The sequence below is a fragment of the Ascidiella aspersa genome, chromosome 9, assembly GCF_963924565.1.
Source record: "Ascidiella aspersa chromosome 9, kaAscAspe10.2, whole genome shotgun sequence".
Classification (NCBI taxonomy): domain Eukaryota; kingdom Metazoa; phylum Chordata; class Ascidiacea; order Phlebobranchia; family Ascidiidae; genus Ascidiella; species Ascidiella aspersa.
Window position 1 is genome coordinate 17,966,675 of NC_139455.1, and position 24,056 is coordinate 17,990,730.

Consider the following 24,056-nt stretch of genomic DNA (forward strand, 5'->3'; position numbering starts at 1 on the left):
CCATGCCAAGTGGCCCAGGAGAAACGTACCGAGCGGCAGCAAAGCCCTAATTTCGAATGGCAAAAAGTTGTTTTGGTTTTGAAATGCTTACCGATGCTTTAAATGGAAGGCGGTGTCACGCGCTTGCGATTAATTGCGCTGGTATTCTGCATTAACGAATGGTGTGAGCGTTGGTTTTAATGATTTCCTGCATATGCAAACCATAATCTTTTAATTCAAATTCGCTTGGTTAAATGCCACCAAGCTATTCACTGTGCCCTTCGAATGACACAAAAAGTTAGCAGAATTGTATCTCATTTCGCCGGATACAGTTTTGTTGCGACGAGGACATCGAGAAATTTCATCGCCCAGTTCGCTTTTCGCCAGTTAGCTTCATACGGTTTAAAAACGACATAATAGTTTATCCGTGAGCCATCATAAAAATATATTTTTTCCCGTATTTAATTGTCGTGTATCGCCGCTTGTCCTTTGCTGTAGGCCGTCGTTTCAGCTATCCGTTTCTACTTTGTCATTTTTTGTTTTTAATTCATCACACCCGTGGCCAAGGAACACCGGTATCTGCGATGTTTTTATACTTAATGCTAATCGAATTTCAATTGAGGCTCGACGGATTATTTAAAAGTCAAGTTGTAGGTGGAACCGGTGTACTTGTGTGGCCATATGTCGATGTACAGATCACCTGACCTTAGCCCTTCATTTGGTTACATTTATGGTCGGTGTTTAATAAAAAGGAAACGACAAACAGTTGGCGTCATTATAGCTTAAAATCTGCGGATGGTGTTAACTATAAGATTTGCGTTTTACTACCAAATACCGAATGTTAGTGTTTCGTCGTAATAATACAGCAAGTCAAGTCCATTTCGCAAAGTTTTATTGTTACGCCATTAATAGACAACCACCGCGACGGCACCGCGTATCACCTTAACGCTAAAACTAATCACAGGGCTTATAGATCCGCCGACCCGTTGCACCACGCTCTCTACACCGCCACCGGATGCCCACGTCATATGCGTCACAACCACAGCACTCATGCGGCGTGTATGCACACCGGCTGTTTCACAAGATAGAAACCCGGCACGCGCCCATGAAACACGAGCCTATAAATATATCGCCTATGTGTTGCATGGAACGCTTCTGTCGATACTGCCTCAGTGCCTCCAATGATGTCAACAACGTTTTGCCATAGCAGTGGTGACACTTACAGCGAGTGTTGTCATTGCACTTCGCATGGTTTTAGGATATAAACCCTTTCAGAGAGATTTGTTGCATAAAATCTCACCGCACTTACAATTGTTCCAGCATAAAGCTCAAACAAACTAACATGATGCCTAAGAAATGAAACTGAGTGTTTTTTGTTAATATCAACAAGCGTGATTTAGATCAGTGGTTCCCAAACTTTTTCGACTCGCGGCACACTAAAATATCTTAAAAATATTTCGCGGCACACCTTTAACAGAACAGCAATAGAGTCATTTTACAATAGCCCTTAACACACGACAAACCAAATTTAAATGTCTCCATGCGATTAATTTGTAACGGGTGGCGCGTATGTAAGTCTAAAATGCTTGCGTATATGCCTATTGGTAATACAAATAGGCTACTATATTTCTTCCAAAATTACAAAAAGTTTCGTGGCACACTTGGCAATCTCTCAAGGCACACGAGTGTGCCCCGGCACACAGTTTGAGAATCACTGATTTAGATTATTCGTCTCTTTGGCTCAAGGTGAGCGTTCTCACTGGTAAGTTTCTGGTAAAACACCACCGTGTTTTAGACCGTTCACAAGTTCATATTTTAACAAGCAAGACAAATAGAAGGTTGGGCAATTTTCGTTGGACCAAAAATTTGTAAAATATACAGGTTTTAAGCCAATCTTGGATTTTCCCCAGTATTTTGGCTTGGTTAACCAATTTAAAACGCTTTTAAATTTCATCTTGTGTTTGCTTGTGTAATCACAGTAATTGGTACGTCATTGATATCATATCGGATCGTCATACTTTTTGTCAAGAATATCGGCCTCGGAGTAAAATGTCAAGTATAGAACATTCTACTTGGAACTGTAAGCATCACAAAGAATTTTTATATATAGTATATATGTTTTTATAGCTGATACAAAGTTAGGCCTACCATATGTCCTCTTTTGAAGTATTTGTCCCTTATCTCAAGAAAACTGAATGTTCCTGCGAGGGCGATCAAAAATGTCCTCTTTTTTCGCACTTCGAGTTTTTGCTTATAGGAAAATTACCAAAGGAGGCGCGGCTGAAAAGGGTTAAGAACCACTGGTCTATAGCATACAGCTTCTGAGCAGATGTTTTTATTATTATTATTTTTTTAAATTTAGACAACCATAAAGTAAAATAAGCTATAAATTATAATGCCGAAGAGAAAAACTCTGTCTACTGATGAGCTACGCCAGAAGTATCCTTGTTTCAGAAAAGGATGTTCGAAAGCTTAATGCATTACTTGTGGATATGGCACGTTTTCTCAAACGTAACAATTCTACTTTCGTTTTACTTGCAGGCAAAAAAATGTCCACTTTTTGGGTGCTGAAAATATGGTAGCCCTATAATATGTTGACTGTGTTAAAAAAGTACGCCCAAAAAGCTTTAATTACTAAGCTAGTTCGGTGTCGTTTAGGTAAATCAGTTTGGTTTTTCAGTTGTGAATTTACTATTTCATGTGAAAGAAATTGCTTCGTTGGGCTGCTAACCATGACTGCATTAGGCCGCTTGCTATTAGTTCGGCCCTGGTCAACCCCATAGTAACAGACTATAAACTATGCTTTCCATCAGCTCCAATTCGATATAAAAGATCTCTAACGACCCAAACCGCCGCTTACGTCACCAACAGTTTTTAATGCATTGATATAATGTCTTGTGTGGCCTGTACTCAATCGTCTAAAACACTGTTGAAACTTAAGTCGCGATTCTGTAGCGCACGGCAATTCCATTTAAAAAAACATTGTAGTAATTATGCGGGTTCGCGTCTGTTACTAAAAGAAGATTTGGATAACTTTTTAATATGCAACCGGATTTTTGGCTGGAACAGAATCTGATGCCATATAAATATTTAATGCTCTCTATGAGGTAACGTAATAAAAAATGATTCCTTCTAAACCGTGAACGACAGTGGTATTTACATCATGGTCCTCCTGGTATACCGTAGTCATGTTTATTCTGAGGTTATTAGGCTATATTTATACTACACTGTTGTTCATTCGCGAGGGCGTGCAAATACAATTTTAGTTTTCATCGCGAGGTTGGGAAATTCATTTAAACCTACAACTATTTTCAATTTTAGAACTTCACCTTCTACAAAAAATAATATAATGTATAATAAATCTAGCGATATTGAGTAGCCAAATATAGGGAAACGAAACAAACAAAAAGCCTATTAGGTAGATTTATTTTACCTTGTCAAAGTTATATTAGAATTAAAGTTAGATGACTTTTTTTTCTAGTGAGAAAAAGAATGGAAAATATTTGTGTGTATTTGTGTAAATATTTGTGTTGTTATACATTACAACAGTTAGTCTATGTTTTTTTGAACTCATATATTGCAACCAAAACAATTCAAATTCTTTGTTTCGACTGTCAGACAAAAATTCCCGTTGGACAAAGTAGCATTTTACGTAAAATCCGAATTAGATTGGAACTAAAGTTAGAGCAAACAAGCAATTAGGAATTAGATTAGAATTAGTCACACTTTGCTCTGATGAAACTAGAATTATATACTTCTAGTTGACCAAGTCTGCATTCCAATTTCCACAGGATGCCTATCTGACAACTTGAAACTATAATAAATCCTAGTCCAAATTATTGCGTCATTTCGGAACTGGCACTATAGCTAACGACAACGCAACGGCTCTTTCATAAAATACCAGATAGCCAAGTAGCGTTAGTGATATCAGTTTGCTAATAAGGTCAAGGACATACCTATATGCGAGCAAGGCATTTCCCGCTGCAAAAGGAAGCATGCGGTGAGATTCGAACTCCCGTTGGATGCTTTGCTACTACTAATGGCTGAATTCACATAATTTAACAGTAATCCTTCATAAAACTAAGAATTGCTGCCTCTTTGGGATCACCTTTTCTAACTAACCATTTTGGTGTTTTGTTTGGGATGATTTTGAAACGCTAGATATTGCAAATTAAGCGTTCACCGTTAAACCTCAGTTTTTTCACGTAATGGAGCTGGAGCTGGATCCGGAGCAGTGGTATCAATAAGCCCTGGAGCTAGAGCTAACCTAAGATAAAAGAAAGCTCCGGAGCTGGAGTGAAACAACAAGTGGCACCGATGCCTACTGCATCCTGTGATCCTATTAATCAAATTTATTGAATGAATCCTCAGTTTCAAATCATTCAACTTAATATTATTCTTACGGTACTATTGATCAACTAATGTCAGCATTAACCCTTCAGGGTGATTTTTGGCAGGAAAGTAGGTCTATTATCCTAAAATAGAATGATCATGGCTTGGCTTGAAAAACAATAATAGGATGTTTAGCTGACCCAGATTGCAAGTAAAAATTAATTTGACCATTGAACGACTACAGTACGCTTTACTAGGCAAAGCACGCCAGACGTACTACAAAGGGAAATCCCCACTCCGCCCCTTTGATGCTGGTTTTTCTCCACTCTTACTGTTCTTTGTAACATTCGTCCGGTCTATAAACTAAACCATACATGTTTATGGAATGATTAAAAAGCGTGACGTCACCAATCATGTAACTTAAAGAGGGTCTTTTGTTGTGTAATTAAAAACAGGACGAAATGTATGCCGTATTTTACGACGTATTTAGGAAGTGAAATAGGTGAAATAAAAATTCACCTTTACTAGTTTTTTTGTCATATTTTCCATACAATTTGTCTTAACCGCAGTATTACCATTTTGTTTTATCACTAAATAAAACAGGCAATGTAACAGTAACACGTTTGTATTAATTATAATTGATCAACAGTCACAGTTACGATAATTATGAGGAAACATAACAAAGCAGTTTAATTGACAGATGTGGCATAAAATGAGTACAAAAGCTTCAAAATAACCACAACTAAGCTGAATACAATTGCAATTGGGTGACTAGCAATGGCTTGCTCACAAACAGTTGCAGCGAATAAGTAAGCAAATGTAGTTACTATAAAACATATTAGCCTAGTTTTATATCGCTTAGATATAAGTTTTAATTACAAGCAACAATGAGCGAAGTACCATATTGCAGTGCAACGATAGCCTATAACCAATAAATCTTATAGAACACGGCAACCGTAACCAAATAAATTATAACATTTTACAATAAATTCTTACACTCTTTTCTTTCAAGAAAAACTACTCTTTTTGATTTGCAATGCACTTTAATAAAAATGGCCTAGCGATAGGAATTAACTTTACATAATACAAAAGCAGCTGGTATAAAAAAGTAAAATTAGGTTGCATTAGGTTTTGTGAACACAGAATGGGATTTCTGTGATTTTTTACCTACATCCATTTAGTCTCATTATGTTTTTTAAAAAAGATAAAGCATAAGTGTAAATAAAAAACAATTTTTTTAAATAGTTAATTTTATGGAAAATAATCCAAAAAGATTGCCAAAATAATTGTCTTACATATCAAAAGGCACAACAACAAAAAGCACAAACGAAGTGAAGGAACTTCTAAGAGTACAAAACTTCATTTTTTTACAATTCTTGGCACTGCAACGCCAAAGTACTGGCACATTTCATTGCGAATCGGTCGCAGCTCCTCAACAGGTTGGTCCCACTCGATTTCACTCAAAGAAGTGATGATATTTTCCATGTATTCGGGTTCACACAGTTCGTCATAAGTGATAACTGTTTCGTACAGTTGTGCAGCAGCAGTACGACGAACCACTGGAAACCTGTGGCACAACATTATCAGAAGTTGGGAGATGACCGATTTACGGAATTCCACTTGTCGGAATTGCAATAGGCCACAATATACATTGATCGCCACCAGCAGCTTTTGTGCATCTCTGGACCTTGCTATTTCTGACTTGACAAGTTGCAAGATCTCCTGCTGGAAAGACATGTCTTCTCCTTGAACAAGCAAGCTAAATGAATCCTGTACCAAAAGCTGGTTCAAGGTCTTCAGCAGAGCCACTGATACTCTATCTTGCTTTAGGTTGTTGCGAAAAATTACCAAAAGGTTGTCACACAGCTGCTTCAAACTTACAGGGTCTTCTTGGATATTGTCCATATAGGCCAGAAGGGCGTCGCTACTAGCCTCAGCCAATGACTGAGTCAGATCACCAACAGACACAACGAGGCCCAGTAATATGTGGTAAGAGTATACGTCAATGCTAAGAAGCTTAGCTAGCCTGTTGAAAAGAGATACCATAGTATAGGTAGTGGTATTTCTGTTAAACACTTTTAAAAGTTCCTTTTTTCTTGGTATGTTTGGAAAATCTTGGTTGTAGAGAATTTTTATAAATGCTGCAATGGCAAGATCTCTGACTTTGTGGATCTTTTCACATGCTTGCTGCAAAATTCCGCAAATGATTTTTGTGACTAATTGCCCATCAAGCAGGCTTTTATCTTGTTTGCAAATCATGAAGGAAATATCACTAATGGCTTTTACAGACGCTTGTCGAACCATGCTGCCAATATCCCCAGTCTTATCCCTTGTATAATCACACATTGCATTTAGAACAGCATCATAAATCATGACCAAATTTTCTGAACACACGCCTTCATTGGGGTTGTTTTCTTTACTGATGCCGACAGTGGCACAAACACGAGACAGTGCAAGTACTGCGTCTTTACGGGATTCTGCGAAAGGCAACTCAGAACTATCTGCAACTTTTGTGGCTTGAATTAAACCTTTGCACACTTTTAGAAAGCAGTTCTGCAGAATAGGTCTTGGAAGAGAGGCAATTGCTTGTGAGTAGCCGCATCTTTGTCGTTGAACGTTACTTTTTAGATTAACCAAGTATTCATCAACAGCTGCAGTATTTACCTCTTGATCCCCAGCTGAGATGCTTTTAAAGGGGTCAGTGTTTAGCGTCACTTGATTAATAGAAGAAAGAGCGTCAATTGCAGTATTGCAAATTTCCTCCGTATTGGTGTAGGTCTGAAGATTAGAAAGAGTCTCATGAATTAGCTCTGTCCACCCATCAATTACAAGTTTGGGCACAGATACAATTTCATTGCATTGTGAGATTCTTGCAATTAAATGACATGCAGCAACCCGCATAAGTTCTCCGCCTGTGCCTCTGAACAGCTTTGCATCCCTTAGGGCCTTCACAATGCGAAAAATAGGCTTCAGCGAAGCATTTCTTGACAAAAGACCGGGCTGATTTTCTTGCTCAACTTCGTGTAATGAATGGACAACCTCGGCTACAATTAAAATGCTGCCATGACGTGAAATTAAATCTATTCCAGTGCATAAAGGTACAAGCTCTTCAAGGATAGTTGTAGCAACATAGTCTGGCTTTAACTTTGTCAACTTATGCATAGACTGCGCTGTCAACCAACGTATGCTGCTATCCCAGTGGTCTCGCTTTTGTGTGCAAAGATTTTTTATCAGTGGTACTGTGTACTCCCTGTATTTTCCAATCTTTGGACTAATCTGAAGGTATGTATTGGATCTATTACTGACAGCAAAGTAGTCAGCAATGGTTAAAATATCAATGCCATGAGGAAAGTGTCCTTGCCTGCCCACATTTTCCTGAAACGCAGCAGATGCTGCTCGTCTGCAATTTACCTCCCGGTCGAAAATAGTTGTAATTAGCAAAGTTTGGGCTATGTTATTAACATAATGCTTTAAGGTATCAGGTGAATAAGCCCTAGCAAAAGACCAGGCAAGGTAGCAAGCTGCATCTCTAACATGAGAACCAACACTGGAATACCCGCGTCGTTCATCATAAGTCAAAGCTTTTATAAGAATAGGCACCACCTCATAAAGTCTAACAGGCAGTAACAAACCACGTCTTCCAAGTTCAGCTAAAGTAAGGCAACCACCATGCCAAGCGCTGTCAGTTTGCGATAGGGTGAAGTTATCTAATAGACTCTCAACAACCTCATTTGCTAAATCTTTTGGTAGCCTTCCTGTTATGCGACCAACGCCTTTTGCAGCTGACCACCGGACAACAGTATCTTTGTCTTTCACACCATTAAGAACTATTTCTAAAACGGTCTCAATTTCTTCAGGTATATCATATTCTTCATCATTTTCTTCTTCCAATGTTGTCTGTTTAACTTCCATTGCTGCAGGTTGGGAAGTATCAGCATTACCAGATTTTAAAGCGTCGTCAAGGCTCCTGTTACCCCTCTGATATCTCCATGATGCCACCTTTGGTTTTAATAACGTCATTCCCAACCTTTGCACCAACTTAATTACTAATTTTCGCAAAACTGTGTTTTGGGAAAAACGGGTCATGTGAGTTTGGACAGTTTCAAGCACCAGCTCGCAGAACGGTAGCAAATCGTCCCGTTTTCCATGTTTAAAAATCATTGCAAGGACGGAAAGACCTCCTTTAATATTAATGAGGCCCATCATGACATCTGGTTCATTTGAAGTAATTTTATCTAAACTCCATGTCATGAATGTCGACAATTCAGCTTTGTAGATATCTGGTCGAGTTACAAATTTAGCCAAAAGCAAAACAGCAGCTTCTTGGCAATTATCTGATGACAGGGTCAAATACATCTTTCCGAAATTTAGGATTCTTGATGTAACGGACTTCTTCTCGTTTTCTCCAGCACCTTTTGGTACATCAAACTTTGTCATATCAAAAGGAATTAGGCAAATCATGGATAGCCAAAGAAGCAACATGTATCTTGTTTCCCAAGTTTCTTGATCATCAACAGATTGGATTGATAACATTTCCAAAACAGGTTCTAGATCAGCTACCTCATGGGGGAACTTCCGAATCATGAGTTTGTGGCCGCGTACTTTGGTCAAAACATAGAGGTACTTAAATGCACAATGTCTCTGATTCCAAGGCGTGTTGGTTTTCTGAACATACACCAAAAGGTTTTGTAGCATTTCATCCATATGTGGATCCAGCAGATGTGGTTGTTCGAGGTAGATATCTAAAATTTCAAGGAACTTTTCATCTGACATTTCCTTGGATATTTGGTCGTCAACAACATTTGGAATATTGGTGATGAGGTCTTTAACTTCCTGAGCTTCAACAAAATGGTCATGTGCAATACCCTTTGTGATTCCAGTCTCCATATCTTCTCCCATTTCATCAGCCATTGTGATTTTATTGCTCAAAATATTGATTTAATACAAAACAATCTAAAAAAAGTTCCACAATATAGGTCTGTTAGGCTATTTCTATCAACTAACAATAAAATGCCTTGTAAACTTGTATTACTTGCTTTGTTAACAATATATGGATAGACTTTTTACATACCAATGTTTTGTTTAATATAAGTACATGGTAATTAATTTTAAGTTCATTTGGATACTTTAATATTTTAGTAGTATAAAAGTTACATAAACAGTGAGTGCTACATTCTATACCACACAATGACATAAATATAACTATAATTTAAACTAAACAACAATTCCAACAAACACAGTAACTTTATTTAGTCATCTTAATGCTTAGTTTCACGTGTTGTTTTTCTGATTAAGCTAGAAAATATATTAAACGATTTAGTTTTGTTATTTTGCCGTTTTTCAAACGAACAAAAACTGTTCTTGCCTTCAAAGCTGATAACTGAATTACATGCCTGATGCTATTGCTGCTGTTAATCGTTGCAAGCTGTTATCACCTGGCCCATGTTTCCTTTAACAACTACTGAAGCGCAGCAAATAACGTTGTTTATGACCTCATTCCACGTCATGGACAACGAGACAGAGGAACAGCAAAAAAAAGACAAAAAGCCGTCTCTGTAACTCTGTACCTTACTTTGTTTGTTTTGAAAGTTCGAGAGTACAGTTCGCCCGCAGGCACTTTTACACTTAGATTGCAGTATTGTAAACAAGTGATTTTGTATTAACTTTTTAGGAACGGAGGGGAAAAGCAATTTTTTTAAAATTAGCCTATACATACTTGTTCAATTTAGTCACCCCATCCGTCAGAAATCAGTGCAGTTCTAAGCAAAAAGGTCTACGACAATCAGTGCATTCAAAGGATCAAAAAGTCCGACTTTTAGACTTTGAGGTCTTGGACAATGCACTAATTTGCATTAACAAATGTGCATAAGAAGATTAAGTTTAACAATACTTGACCCAACCAAACCCAAACGCTAACCAGTGCCCTAACCCAAATAATGTGCGATAATTTAATAATTATAACGCTTCAGGCCCCAATACCTCAATTTGTGACGTAATAATCTTAAATACAATGGACGAGAAATCCGAGTTTGGGCTTTTTTCCCCAGCATTTAAAGAATTATTAAAATAACGCACATTATTTGGGTTAGGATTCGGGTTAGCGTTAGGGTTTAGGTGGGTCAAGTGTTATTAATCCTATCTCATATTTTTTGTTATCTTTTCTGAACTTAATGAATATATTTAATTTATCTTCGCCGGGAGTTTACCTAAAGGTCCAAATCAGTGCATTGCCAGGACCTCAAGGTCTAAAAGTCTAGACTTTTCTGCCATTGGATGCCCTGATTGTCGTAGACCTTTTTGCTTAGAAATGCACTGATTTCTAACGGATCGGGTGATTTAGTTATTATTATTGTTACGAATCCATTTTAAAAGTTTGTATAATTAAACAGTTAAAAATGCCACCGAAAATGGCAACATTTTTGGTGCTTCAAGGATAAGTTTGTATTGACGTAATTGCTCTATTAAATAAATCTCGATATATCAAATGTTTTCGTTTCCTAACCAGGTTTTTCCACAGTAGGCGTTGGTTAATGTATACATTTCAAACCAGGGATGTGAAAAACTGGGGACTCGACGGATTCAGTTTAGTTTTCGAAGTCGGAATACTCACTTTGCTTGACCTCATAGGTAGCCCAAGCTTGCACATTATCAAGAAGTGAGTCGGAACTGGAGGACACGGACCCAGTGGAAGGGAATAGTTTGGTTGAACTTCTTCAACCGTTTGAAGACTTAATTTTTGTCCCACGTCGGACTCTGGCTGTTGTCAACCGCCTCCGCAATCTTGTTTTAAACGACTTAAGATCTCGACATTTCGTGGAAAAAACTATCCACCTTTGCTTTGTTTATGTTTTGCCATAGTGTCGACGCCAGGGTCCAATTCAGCTAATACTACGATATATAAATAACCGTTTCAGACTGTACGGTGGTTACTACGCACCAACTTAAATCTAGATTCTAGAACAACAAACCAATTGATAGAAGAAGACGTGAGTAGGCAACATTTTCCAGGTCGCTTAATTCTTCATTTATAATTCGGCACTTACATAAACTTTTGACGCGAAAACGAACTCACAAAATTGGGATAAAAAGTTAACATACCAATTTTAAAGATTAACCTACGTATAACAATAAGTCACAAATATGCCTGTATTAATAATATAGGCGGTATATGATTAATTGATTACGTTAGTTGTAAGAACCTTTTTAAACAAACAAAAATAGAAAACGACGTTGATGAAATAATTTATTAGCGCTGGAATCGAAGAAAGTAAACCAAATGAATGCTTTGATTGCTGAAGTTGGACAAACACGATCTTGAATGAAATCGGGACGGTAAAATTCCATTCGGAACATCACCAGAAAGGACACCTAAAAACAAGTTTGCAGCTTTTTACAGTGGCAAAACAGGAGGGTAAAATTCGTTTCGCGCACTCGCATTTTATTACTAATTAAACAACTTGGACGAAAACTTGGGTTCAATAAAACGAGGGTTCAATAAAAAGTTTGACACCATAATATCGCATTATAACAGCAAGTTTAAAGAAAAAAAGACTTTATAACCTTACATCGGCTAATTTACCATGTCAGGTTAAATAAGAAAACTTAAGTTTAATTTTGAATGTCACAATTAAGCTAAAATAAATCATCAGCCTATAAGTACTTTTTAGAAAAGTTGCATTTCCACTTACCATCCAATGTAACACTGACACAAGTTTTCGTGCGAAGTTGCTTGCGCTATCAATAAGCTCACTTGACTTGGAATGTCCATCGGGACAGAACTGAAGTCGCACCCTAATTGAAAGATGATATGTTAAATGCAGTTAATTAAAATATATTATAATACAATGTACCCACCTATTATTTTCTGATGGTCTAGGTTTGCCTAAAGGACGCTTTTACAACATAATGTGTTGGTGTTAATAGAAACAGAAGTGGGTCGCATTAAGCAAGAATTAGGAATTTTCGGAGACTTTGTCTCCACACCGTAGGCAATATAAAGCGAGCAAGCGAATACCCGGGTTATTTTTAAGACAAACGAATCAAAATTGGACTTTCAGTCTTAAGAAAAAAGGTTACTTTTAACTAGAGACTGATATATTGGTTATATTTCGCTCCTACCAATATATCGGTAAATTTGCGCCGAGAATTTACTATAAAATATAATATAGTTTTTCCTAAAAAAATACAAATTTACTATTTTTAAACTTCAAATTTGTTCTAGGTTTGCGCTTATGTTATTTGGCTTTTGGTGTTAAAAATGTTAGTTGAATTTTATTTATAAAAAAAAATATTACAAAAAATAAAAAATCGTTATCGGGCATCGTACGGCCAAAACGATAAAAATCATGCAACCGTATCGGTCAAAAAGTTATATTTGTTGATCTATTTTTGTTGGTAAGTTGTAAACGCTTTGCAACTTCTGTCAAAGGGTGAAAAGCATGATTTTCGCTCTAAAACGTGAATTAATATTTGGTGGTGATAGAGTTGTTCCACCAGCTTCATTTAAATAAACCTTCGAAATAATTGAAAAACAATCAAACCTGTAAGCTTATCACGGACGCGTTTGACAATTGCCAGGGCTTTCTTGTTCAATACTTCGGGTCGTTCAACTGAAATTAAGCACAGATAGAGTTGGCATAAAGCAAAAGCAAATCACGTAAACTGTGCGACAGCGATAAAAAGCTCATTTAAGTATACGTATATCTGTAATACAAGTAGAAAAATCAAACTTAAGTATTTTGTGTGTAAAGAAATACCTGGGGTTTGTGTCGCTGAAGAGTCCGTGACCAAACCTTCACCCGGTCTCGCGACGTGATCTGTGTTATCTGAAAAAGAAATAAAACAGGAATAATTATGTAACTTTTGTAACATAACGTAATCAAAATTTAACTATACCACGAAATCTTAGAACATCACGTAATAACTCTTTGCATGTGCAATAAACATATCTAGTATTACCCATAATGGAATATTAAACGGAATATAGGTAATACTAGATTTCCGAAACATCGCGTCAGTATATTAAAAAGCAAAAAAAATAAACCGCGATGGATACCCGTATCACAAGCTGAAGACAAATACTATCCCCAAATGTCAGCTTCGCATTTTAAAGTAACAAAATATCTCATTCCTCTCAATGAGCTAAATGTTGTAACAGGGGGTGTAGCCGCAATACACTAAGGCCAGTTATACAATACCATCAAACAATGATCCTCTTAGAAATAACGATATTATGGTGAAATTGGCTACAAATAAGTAATATTGCGTGCCTCGTTCGAAGTCAATACTTTTAATAACCTTATTGAACAAAATTAACATGGACTGGAAATATTGGTTTTGGTTTTTAGTAAATTATGGATTGGTAATAGATCAAAGTAACTTAATGCTATGCCATGCATAATTTTTATCGTTTAGTTTAATGTCCTATTGTCCAATTATTACATATAAGTCAGGTTGGCTAATCTGCAAACCATATCGGCCCGTGGGCTGACCAGGACACACATACCATACCATATTGGCCCGTGGCCATTCGGTTTAAAGGTTACATTTCCCTGAATTAATCACACCGATAAATATTGCTAATTGGTTTTACAACAGACAAAAATACTAAAAATTGTGATTTCCTAATTGTTTTGAAAGCTTACTGTCGACGAGCCTCCAGTTTAGCAATGGATCGTACACGAATGCCTCCAGGACGGCCATAACGCTCTCCCTGTGCTGCCGGAGCACGCTCATCACGATGTGACAGGTGTGCCTGTAGTTGCCCTCGATGCCCGTCACCTCCATCGCCTTGGTGAGCATGCGCGTCAGGCGGAACGGGATCTTTTCCGGGAACTTTTCGCGAGCCATCGCCACCTGGCAAAACAAATGGAGTGAAAAACGGAACAATGACAATGTAATTAAGCGAGTCGACCTGCGAAAGCAGCGTAACGTCGATCACCCGATTTCGATATTCGGAGGGGACGAAAGGCTAAAGCGTGTAAAATAAGTAATTACTATAATTATGGCAGCTGTGTTCAGCAAGTTAGCCAAGCCTTATAAAATTAGGGTTGTAGCAGTTGTGTTGTGACATCTGTAGTTCGGAAAGAGAAACCAGATTTGACCGAGGACCCCTTAAAATGTTATAAATTGATAGTAAGTGGTCTTAAAAAGGAATGCGAAATGGATATAGTTTTTAAAAACCTACACACACTTTCAAACCCTTTTTACAATAGGTTTTGATGGAATTGAGTGATGAAATGATCACGCGATTATAACGGCTGCAATGACTAATAACTAAAAAGGTATATTATTATTTATACACCACTTATTTGCTTGGTATAATTTCGCTATTGTTCTTTTACTATAAAAAGTTCAACTAATCAAAATCATCAAACGTTTACAAATAGTGGTCGCTATTGTTGGCAAAAGCATACGTAATTCATAATATAGCGTTTCCATTTGATGAATGACATTCTATCGACAAAGCGTCATGATATTTTATCGAGCGTATGGCCTAACAAAGCGGACGTGGAGATACGATTACAGGAGTTTTGGCACCTTTACCAATAAAACATATTTCTGATGAAACAATCTTCATAAAATGAGATTAGTTTACCTCGAAACAGTCGCCAAAGTCGATGTGTAGAACTTTGCCGCTGATTCTGTCCAGCATCAGATTGCTGGGATGTCGGTCGCCCAAGCCCAACACGTGACCCACCATCGACATCACGGCAAGCGATCGCGTGTAGTTGTTGCGTCGATCAAACCACGCCTGTTACGTCACAAAGAGAGTCGAGTTGAAATTCAGCGCAGAAATTCGACAAAATTATCATGGAGGAAATCAGTGCATTTTGCGAAACCTCTTGTAATTGAAAAATAAAAATCACTATAGGCGGGAAAATAAGGGATTTTTAAAGGAATACCTAATCAACGCTTAGCCTTTTAGGACATGGTTTAAGTACATTTTTTTAAATACTTATAATTCGTGGTCACAATTATTATTATTGACTGACTAAACTGTATCAAAAGCCTATTGACGCGGTTCGACGTTTGTGCGGTAGAAGTAAAATTCAACAGACATCAATTTCAAAATAAAAAGATTCTTGTCTTTGTAAAAAAGCATTAGTAAGAATAAGAAGATTCCACATTTCCTAAAAGAAGCAGTTTAACCTTTGTTTTTTAAAGTTGTGATTTGCGCCAAAAGTATCACCCCTAAAAACATTGAGGGTAAATCCCTATAATTTTTGCAACATCACGAGTCACCTCTGACGTGGGACTTTTGAGCCAGAGCAGTTTTGCGAGGTCGTCTCCAGCCGTGTTGTTGATGGCGTGCTCGAAAACCTCCACTTTCTGCATTAACGTCAGGTGGTCGTAGTCGGGCGCCATCTAAATACAAGGGAATTCAAAAGAGGAACTTTTTATCGAAGTTTCGATAGAACCATATTTTGGCATTGAAGTTTAATGTGCTAGTTTGACAAAACGAAGCAGGGTTGTTTTGAAACTTTTTCTGTTTTGATTTTGTAGCAACAACTTAAAGCCATTCTGTGAACAGATGAAATAAAGAAACTTTCATAAAGTGACCATAGAAGAAGTAAATAACCCACTTGTATAATTTAAATAATTTTTTAAGACATGAAATACATAAAAGGTTAGTAAAACGCATGATAATGTTTTACACGCTCCTTTTTAAGCCTTAATAGGTTTTTACTGGCGTCATACTGTGAAGCAATGTAAGAAATCGACAAACATTCTGGTCGCACTTAATTGATTTCTGAAATTACAAACATGGATGACCATTTGACCACTGATCAGTTTGGGAGAAGACCAAATAAAGCACGTTAGGTCTATTGTCAATTTCTCACCCTCAACATTATGCGATGTTCGATGTTGAGCAAGATCTTCTTCTTGTCTCGGTAATCTCGGATGAGTGCGTGGAGAGTATCGCAATTGGGGACCCACCCGATCAGACCGGAGTTGGTCGAAAGGGGAACCACCGAAAATCGCTGAATGCTGAATAAACAACAAGACAGTGATAAAAAAAATCAATAAGGTTGAAATTGAACTATAACATGACCCAAAACAGGTCGAGCATGGCTAATGTCTCATATAAAGAACTTGTGAGAAACTACACAAAGCTTTAGAAGTTTGAAATACAATTGTACCTAATACATATGATTGTACTTAATAATCGCATGCAGCAATCATTGCTCACGTAGCAATTATAACATAATTGCTTAATTGTATGATTAGGATCTACGTTTGTTGAGCTTCCTTGTTTTTATTGATAGAGCATAAATATGTGTCGCCTATAATTTAGAGGTCCGCAAATTCCGTGTTGTTGAAAAATTGAAATAAGCAATAATGTTTCTACGCCATTGGTTGGCCTTAGGTAGTAACTTTATCTAGTTTCAGCAAGAAATTACACAAAATACAAAGCAAAGTTATTCTTTTTAACACAGTGTCATTATTGTCGTGATCTCCAAAACACAATTTAATCGTATAACAACGAAATCAAATCCTATACCACTGTACTGACCAAGAAAAGGCGTACACCCGTACGTACCTTAGGTTCTTTCTGCTACATGCTTGATCTGTGGTGAGCAGCGCATTCACCAAACCAAAGAGCTGCATGACACGTTCGTCCTGACGCAAATCCTCATGTCCCTTTAAGAGGAACGTGTAGTCTTTCCCGTTGCTACCTGAATACGAGAAGTTCAAGATGGAACGAACATTACTCAAATTCCATTCATTTTCCCCCTACTCGCGTTGTTTAAGTCTGTTTTAGCCCTTTAGCATTTTTCACTATTTCGCGTCTGAACAAAGTGTATTCCGATTTGTTTAATTAATATTAGTTTAGCTTTAACTTTTTTTCTTGTTTTCATGTAAATAAACGGACCCATTTAAGCATATATTTTACAGTTTGAAAGATCATACTGGTTAGTGTTTTTATGTCAATTTTACCCGAATTCCCAGTCATAGTAAAATCAACGATTTGCTGAACAGCTTAGTCGATTTTACCACACAAAGTACGCCATATAGGCACGCTAACTTCGCCAATAAGCGCATCCGACGACAGAGTCAGCCTACGCGAAAATCTCATATCACCTTTGATTGACAGCTTCCTGGGCCGCTGCTTGGAGGTGATGACCTGAAGTGTGTGTTGTATAGAGCGGATCTTGACGATGGGTCGGTGTGGGTCGTAAGTGCCGGGCACGGCCAGCTCCAGATCCTTGCAAACCATCAACTTGGGCGAAACGTACTGAAGCTCTATCGTGGTCAGCTGCCACGACAAGGGACGAGTATATAGAATGAACTTTGTATGTTATTGGCGACTGATATGTTGATGACTATTCGACGCGACAAGAAAAATTGTAAATCGATGGCATTGTATTTTTAATTTATGTAGACCAGCGGTTCCTAAACTTTTCTAAAAATTTTGCTTGGTGGACCCGTTGCAATTAATTTGATATTTCGCGGCCCTATAAAAATCCAGTTGTCAGTTGACCCACGTTTCTTTAGTACACTAGTGCAGTAACGATTCTTTCTAATGTAACAACTTTCTAACTAAGCCGAACGATTCTCTGATAGGTGGTACAGCATAATAGATACTGTATGATGTCACAGGAGACATCACAAACACGCTATGATCGAATAATAATGCATAACTAAAGACAATAGTGATGAGTGTTGACAGATATGTTTAAAATCTAAGCTAATGTTTGAAAACATTTGCTAAAGCCTAATGTTGAAAAAAATAAACCAATTCTCCCAGTTGGTCCGCGGACCCCAGTTTGGAAACCGCTGATGTAGACAATAAATTTCACAGGGATGGCTCTTACATAACAGCATTTTATCCTATTTTTAGGTTGTAAAATAAGCCCAATTTTTTTTTCCAATTGGAGCAATACCACGACGTATGAAATAAAATATTCATATTTATTGATGAGTGAATGCGCCAACAAAATAGCTCGACCGAAATAAACTAAAATAAAGGTATAAAGTAAAAACTAGAGAAATACATAAGCCGTCTTACAGGCAAAAAAATAGAGAAATATATAAGCCGTCTTGAAGGAAATTAAACCAGTTTGGATATATGTATGAGATACATAGACAAGTCACTCAGGAAAGAGATGGTTTCGCTTTGCTACTGTGTTCGCATTGTAGCAAAAAATAAACAGTTACGTTATATTTACTTATTGCTAAACAGCTTTTCAAACCGACGGACTGACGCTTTAAACTAAAATAGCCAATTAATCCCACAAATTAGGGTTTTGTTAGGCAATGACGGGAGACTAACCTGCGGCAGTTGCTTGGATATCCTCCTAAAGACGTGGTAGTAGAGGTCCCAGGCCTGGTTGAGGTCGTTGATAATTCCAGACTGCGTGAACTTCTTGCACCATTCCTGCGCCTCTTGCAGATCCCTGCCGTAAGCCTGGGGGAGTGAATCCAATTGGGTTTACTAAATTATACGATTGAATTGTTATCAATCGACGATTAGAAGCGTTCAAATTACCGTTTAGATGCGCTTTTAACTTTCTAACGCACCCAAAATACAATTCACTGGTTTTAACGGTCCTACTATAGGTAACCTGGCAAGAAACCTAATAAATGTTGTAAGTGCGATATTTGTGTGGGAGTTGGCTCAGAAGTATTTTGATTATACTAGGAGACCGGAGTTTTACACAATTTTAGGTAACTTTTATTAACGGAATCTTCTAAGTGTGACAAACTGTTGTTTATTCATGATGTGTGAATGAATGTTACCCACCCAAATCTAATTTAAACAGACTTTAAACGTATCACGAATAAAATTAAATTACAAAATATTGTAATTTGCCCTTAAAACGCATTTAGTTAGAATTACATCAGATATTAGCTATTAAGTTTCTCCTATTGAGATTTAATACAATCCGTATAATAGCGTTACCAGAGGATTTAGACCAGGGGTGTCCAACTCAAACATGCCGGCGTGCCAATTTTTATTCTATAACTTCTTCCCGTGCCAAAGTTCAGTAATATAATTCTTTCTAATAATAAAAACGTGTAGTTAGCTGTGCGCATTACTGCATCTAAATGTTCGTCGGTGAGCTGACTTTTGCTTTTTGTTTCTTCACACCAAACTTTATAGTTATGTGAATGCTAGCCTCCATTACAATATAATGTTATAGTACTAGAAGTAATTGTTAGTTGTCGTGATTGCAGCGATTGTTTTATATTGTGAATAAACAATGGCAATTTACTGTATAAAAAATTAGGTATTTTTTTACAATTGGCTGAATAGCAAATTAGGTAATTTAGGGGGGCTTGCGTGCCATTTTTTATTAGGACGCGTGCCACATTTGGCACGCGTGCCGGTTGTTGGACACCCCTGATTTAGACGAATCCTAAGTGTGTCAACCCATTAAAGGAGTAAATGCACCGCTGAAATTTCCCACCTGGTTAAAGCTAATCTCCTTCAGAGTTTGTGGTCCTCGTTCGAGCAAGTGATGCAGAGGTTCAAGGGTGGCCAACATCGCCCGAACATCTCTCTCGCCAAAGTAGAGTCGCGAAGCCTCCTCCAAACCTTCGTGCCATAACTCGTGCCAGAGAATCGCCACTCGTATCAGTTCCTCAGACACCTGGAGGTATGTGAACGTTGCAGCGTAAAAGTGGGGCTTTAAACACGCCTGCGGACTTGGAATCGGACTCGGGACTCGACGGAGTCAGTTGGCTTACTGGAGTCGGATTTGGCTTCAAATTGTAACGGCCAACTTCAACTCCGCAGCCCTGCTTGGACGCGCTAGTTGGATAAGCGACGAGCATTGCATATTTTTAATGATAATTTTGCTGGTATAACTGCAATCTTTCAACGATACCCATTGGATTTCTGCCATGGATTTATCACACCACTATGTTTGCGGTTGGACAATAAAAATAACTTTTAGGAAAATACCAACGCACGACCGAGTGATGCAAAATACAAATACTGGTTCATGTTTTCGTCTAGCCTTGTTACTATTCAAATAAACGCTGCCAAATAAGTTAAAGTCATACAACCGAAATTTAATTTTATTTGATAGAAGTTTATTATGTTGCTTCCAAGCGCTCAGATAAAGTTCCAACCCATGCCTAAGATAAAATTCGAGCCCACCCTCGCGTATACCAGTATTTTGGAAGAGTAAAACACCAACGGAACCCTTCTGCTACAGCGCAAGTAATAAGGTATTGCGATATACGCATAATACGCCGAAACATAGTCGGCAAAATTTTTATTTGCTCAATTTCTTACCAGCACTGCTTGTTGAACGAGGTTGTTTGAGTGGTCACACATCTTCTTAAGGATCTTGTTGGCCGCTTGATTCCGCTGAGGAATGGCCGACTTGGAGGCTACGGCAAGCGGGTAGATAAGAGCCTGTGGATTATTAATACGATCCAGCAAGGTTTCTACATCTGGATATTGTGTCTAGTTTTATAAATTCCTGGGAGCAGGGTCGCTTTTCAAATTCTTTTTTAAGTTTGTGCACTTTTTTTCTTTTTTACTAACTAAAATTAAGTAAAGAAAGTAATTTAAACTAAATGGTGAATGTATAGTGTCTTTTTTTCCATTGGCCTAAAAGTAGGCCGGGAATGCCTGGTATGTCAATAATTGTTGAGACTCAGTCCTCAAGACAACCGATCTCTCATAATGAGGCGGTGCCGCCACTTGGATGTAGCACTAGAGTTGAACTGCGCATCGGCAGAAGTTTAACATTTTCACCTTTTTGTTTATGGTGTAAGTAATAATATAAGTGTAAATAACAATTTAAGTATTTTACTGCCCAAAAAAACGGTGTTACCCAGGAAAAAAATGGCAGGATACTACCTTAAGCCATTCGGTTAAAGACCCCGTCAGGTGAGCATAAGTCCGTGAACTTTTCTCAATCAGTCGTGAAGGCGTGTAAGTCCAACTACCACCTTGCATATTAATATACCAAGAGCGTCAAACCTGAGGATGATGTTTTCCGATGTCGGTCAGCAACTGGTGGTTGATGTGCGACACTAGATGGCGCGGTATGTCGATACGGGCGATCAACTGAGGTATGACCTATAAAGCACTTTCACAGTTACAACAAATGATGAATGGAGGTTGGAATACAACTAAGATTAACACAAGAGACGTGTATAATACGTATATCACTCAGTAAAATACTGTTGGGTCCCCAAATACCGTGCCTTAGACGAATAGATTTATTGAGCTAGTTCAAGTAAGAATCTCGACGAAATAATGCAAAAACACGGGAAACACTAATTGAATTTCAACCGTTTACGACATAACTGGGCAAACTACGGCCCGCGGCTTACTTCTTATAAAACTTTTTTAATAGAAATATGCCTTTACGTTTTTTTCGTAATTTTGGAATATTTTATTGAATGAGTTACATGCAAGGCGTCCTCATTTATTCCTTACTCGTACAACCTTGTAAAAACTAAAATAGCTGTAGCTATCTTCACTTCAAATCCCCTTTTTGATCCGGCCCACCAAGACATGTTTCGACTCTCTCATTGAAAAGCGACCACTTTTTTCAAAATAATTGCACATCCCTGGTTTATGGCACATATGTATTTTGTTTTAGCTCTAGAATTCAGTAAAATATCTTGTGTCGCTTTGTTTTTAACATATGTTTAGTATTTATGGAAACACAAATAAGAGTTTGCGAAGAGGTGATAACGCTAACCAAAAATTAAGTAAGCAGAAAAGAATAATACCAAAGTTGCCTAAGTTATAGAACTACTGGATTAATTGCAAGAAAAACAGAACCTTTAATGCAGTGTTTCTCAACCTTTTTTCGCGGCGACCCAAATATTAAGTTCAAGTATGACGACTACGGTTTGGCGACCCAATTGTTTTTCTTTTTTAAGCGAACTAAAAAATAGCTTCTTGTAAGCGAACAAAAACTATGCATTAGCATAAATAATTTCAAATTTGAATAACTAAACATTATTTGTATTGCTTCCTTAATTTTCCTAATTGAACAATCTTGCTGAGAAACAATCTCAATTAGTAAAAACATGTGAATTACTGCAGTCAGCGACCCAACCAAAAACTTACGACACCCCTACAAGTTAGGAACAACATGAGAAAGTTGCGACCAGGAAGCAATCGAAGGTAACATTACAAACCTGTAGCCAGTTTTCAATCTGAATGCTTTTAATTCCTTCGTTGAGGACATCGTAAAGCGATTGCCAGTGACCGTATTCAAACCATAGCGTCAAGACTCTGCGAAGAAAGTGCAACGTGAATATACAGAAGCGTAAGTCGATGACGCTAAGCCAACTGTATACAAAACCTATACTAGTTATTGTAACTATGCAGAATGCACGGATCTGTAATGTAGCCTGATAATAAAATGCAAACCAAAAAAGGTCAAGTAGATCGACATCATCTTTATTATTAGGACGTTTGTTTACGAGCTTGTATCATCTTCAGTTAATGTTTTAACGATGTCGATCTACTCGACCTTTTTCGCTTTGCAATTCTTTATCATGTTAATTATTGTAACATTGAGAAATTAATTTCAATACTAATTTAGGCGATTAATAGCACACCTGAGTGTATCTTGCAGTGAGTTTCCCTTGGAAAGCGCTATAGATTTGAAAAAGCCCTGAACGGAAGGTACCGCGTACTTCAGGATTGTGGTCACCGAATCGCGCTGAAAATAAAACGGATAATGCACATTTGTAGGTTTAAAAAAAAAATATGAAAGCGTGGTCAGAAATCGTAGACAAATTTGTTTATAAATGGAAACTTACTTCTTACTACTGGCGCGCGTATAGTACAACAACTATAGGACATAGAATATAAATGTATTCCAAACATGTCTCAAGTTCTTTCCTCTACTCACTGTCGAGTGTTGTTTTTTTAATAAAAATTTACATTTTTTTCTAGTAGCTGTTGGTTAAGTTGTTCAACTAAATATAATATTATTTTACGAAAATATTACAAAAAATTAGCGCCCGCTTTAGTTTTAAATTTTCAAATATCCGAATCTATCTTTTTCGCACAGCCGTCTTACCGGCGAGTTTTCGTGCTTGGGCGAACTAACCCCAGCAGATTTTGAAGTTGCGTCGCTCTCAAGATCAGAAACTTCTGACTCCGAGTCGATGCTGCTCTCGTCCTCTTTGTCTGAGTCCATAAAAAACAGTCGCAGTACAACTAAGCTTGTTAAATGCTGTACACATACCCCAGAAATAGGCGAGAAATAGTTAGGGCAGTGATTCTCAAACGGGGTGCCGCGGCAGTCTAGTATGCCGTTTTTTAACGCTCAAAGGTACAAGAGTTATATTAAATTCTTTAGGATTCCAATTTTTACTTTATTGGTAAGCGTTCTTGATATAATTTTTTTGCAGGATTAAAGTGCCAAATATTAAAAAGGTTTTATCAACCTTGTTGCACAGTTAATGTGCAGTTTCAATATCGTTTATGGTAATCTAATGTTACAATTAACCACTAAGCAAAAATACGAGCAAGGGTGAAGCGTTTCTGTAGGGTGCCGCAAGCTAAAAAAGGTTACGAAACACTGAGTTAGGGTCTAACAGAGAAAACTTTAACTTTTTAACTTTGTGGTCGTACATGTGATATGCGTCATACTCGTGTTTTTTAATTTACCGTAGTGTTCAACTAAAAATCATGTGTATGGCTAAACTATAAAACTTCATAAAGACATGTAAATTGGTGGATAAAAATGAAATGATACTTGGTGTGTTTTGTTTTTAATAGCTTGAAGTTTTTGCTACAGTTAATATAA

At 37.5% G+C, this 24,056-nt stretch overlaps 2 protein-coding genes across 2 annotated transcripts in view; both read right to left on the reverse strand.

Moving 5' to 3' along the window:
• Positions 1 to 4,926: 4,926 nt before the first annotated feature.
• LOC146133362 (tubulin-specific chaperone D-like) lies at positions 4,927 to 9,260 on the reverse strand. The gene has a single exon (XM_083396542.1). The coding sequence runs from the start codon at positions 9,220 to 9,222 to the stop codon at positions 5,671 to 5,673; it is 3,552 nt and encodes a 1,183-aa protein (XP_083252668.1). The 5' UTR covers positions 9,223 to 9,260; the 3' UTR covers positions 4,927 to 5,670.
• Positions 9,261 to 11,995: 2,735 nt separating this feature from the next.
• LOC146133363 (serine/threonine-protein kinase mTOR-like) overlaps positions 11,996 to 24,056 on the reverse strand; it is a 43,808-nt gene continuing 31,747 nt past the window's right edge. Inside the window, 15 exon segments of the mRNA XM_083397357.1 lie at positions 11,996 to 12,102; positions 12,852 to 12,920; positions 13,791 to 14,166; positions 14,909 to 15,064; positions 15,556 to 15,678; positions 16,155 to 16,302; positions 16,856 to 16,991; positions 17,398 to 17,572; positions 18,590 to 18,724; positions 19,728 to 19,910; positions 20,561 to 20,683; positions 21,257 to 21,355; positions 22,432 to 22,528; positions 22,858 to 22,961; positions 23,325 to 23,434. Of these exon segments, the coding sequence (XP_083253483.1) occupies positions 11,996 to 12,102; positions 12,852 to 12,920; positions 13,791 to 14,166; positions 14,909 to 15,064; positions 15,556 to 15,678; positions 16,155 to 16,302; positions 16,856 to 16,991; positions 17,398 to 17,572; positions 18,590 to 18,724; positions 19,728 to 19,910; positions 20,561 to 20,683; positions 21,257 to 21,355; positions 22,432 to 22,528; positions 22,858 to 22,961; positions 23,325 to 23,434 (2,141 nt within the window).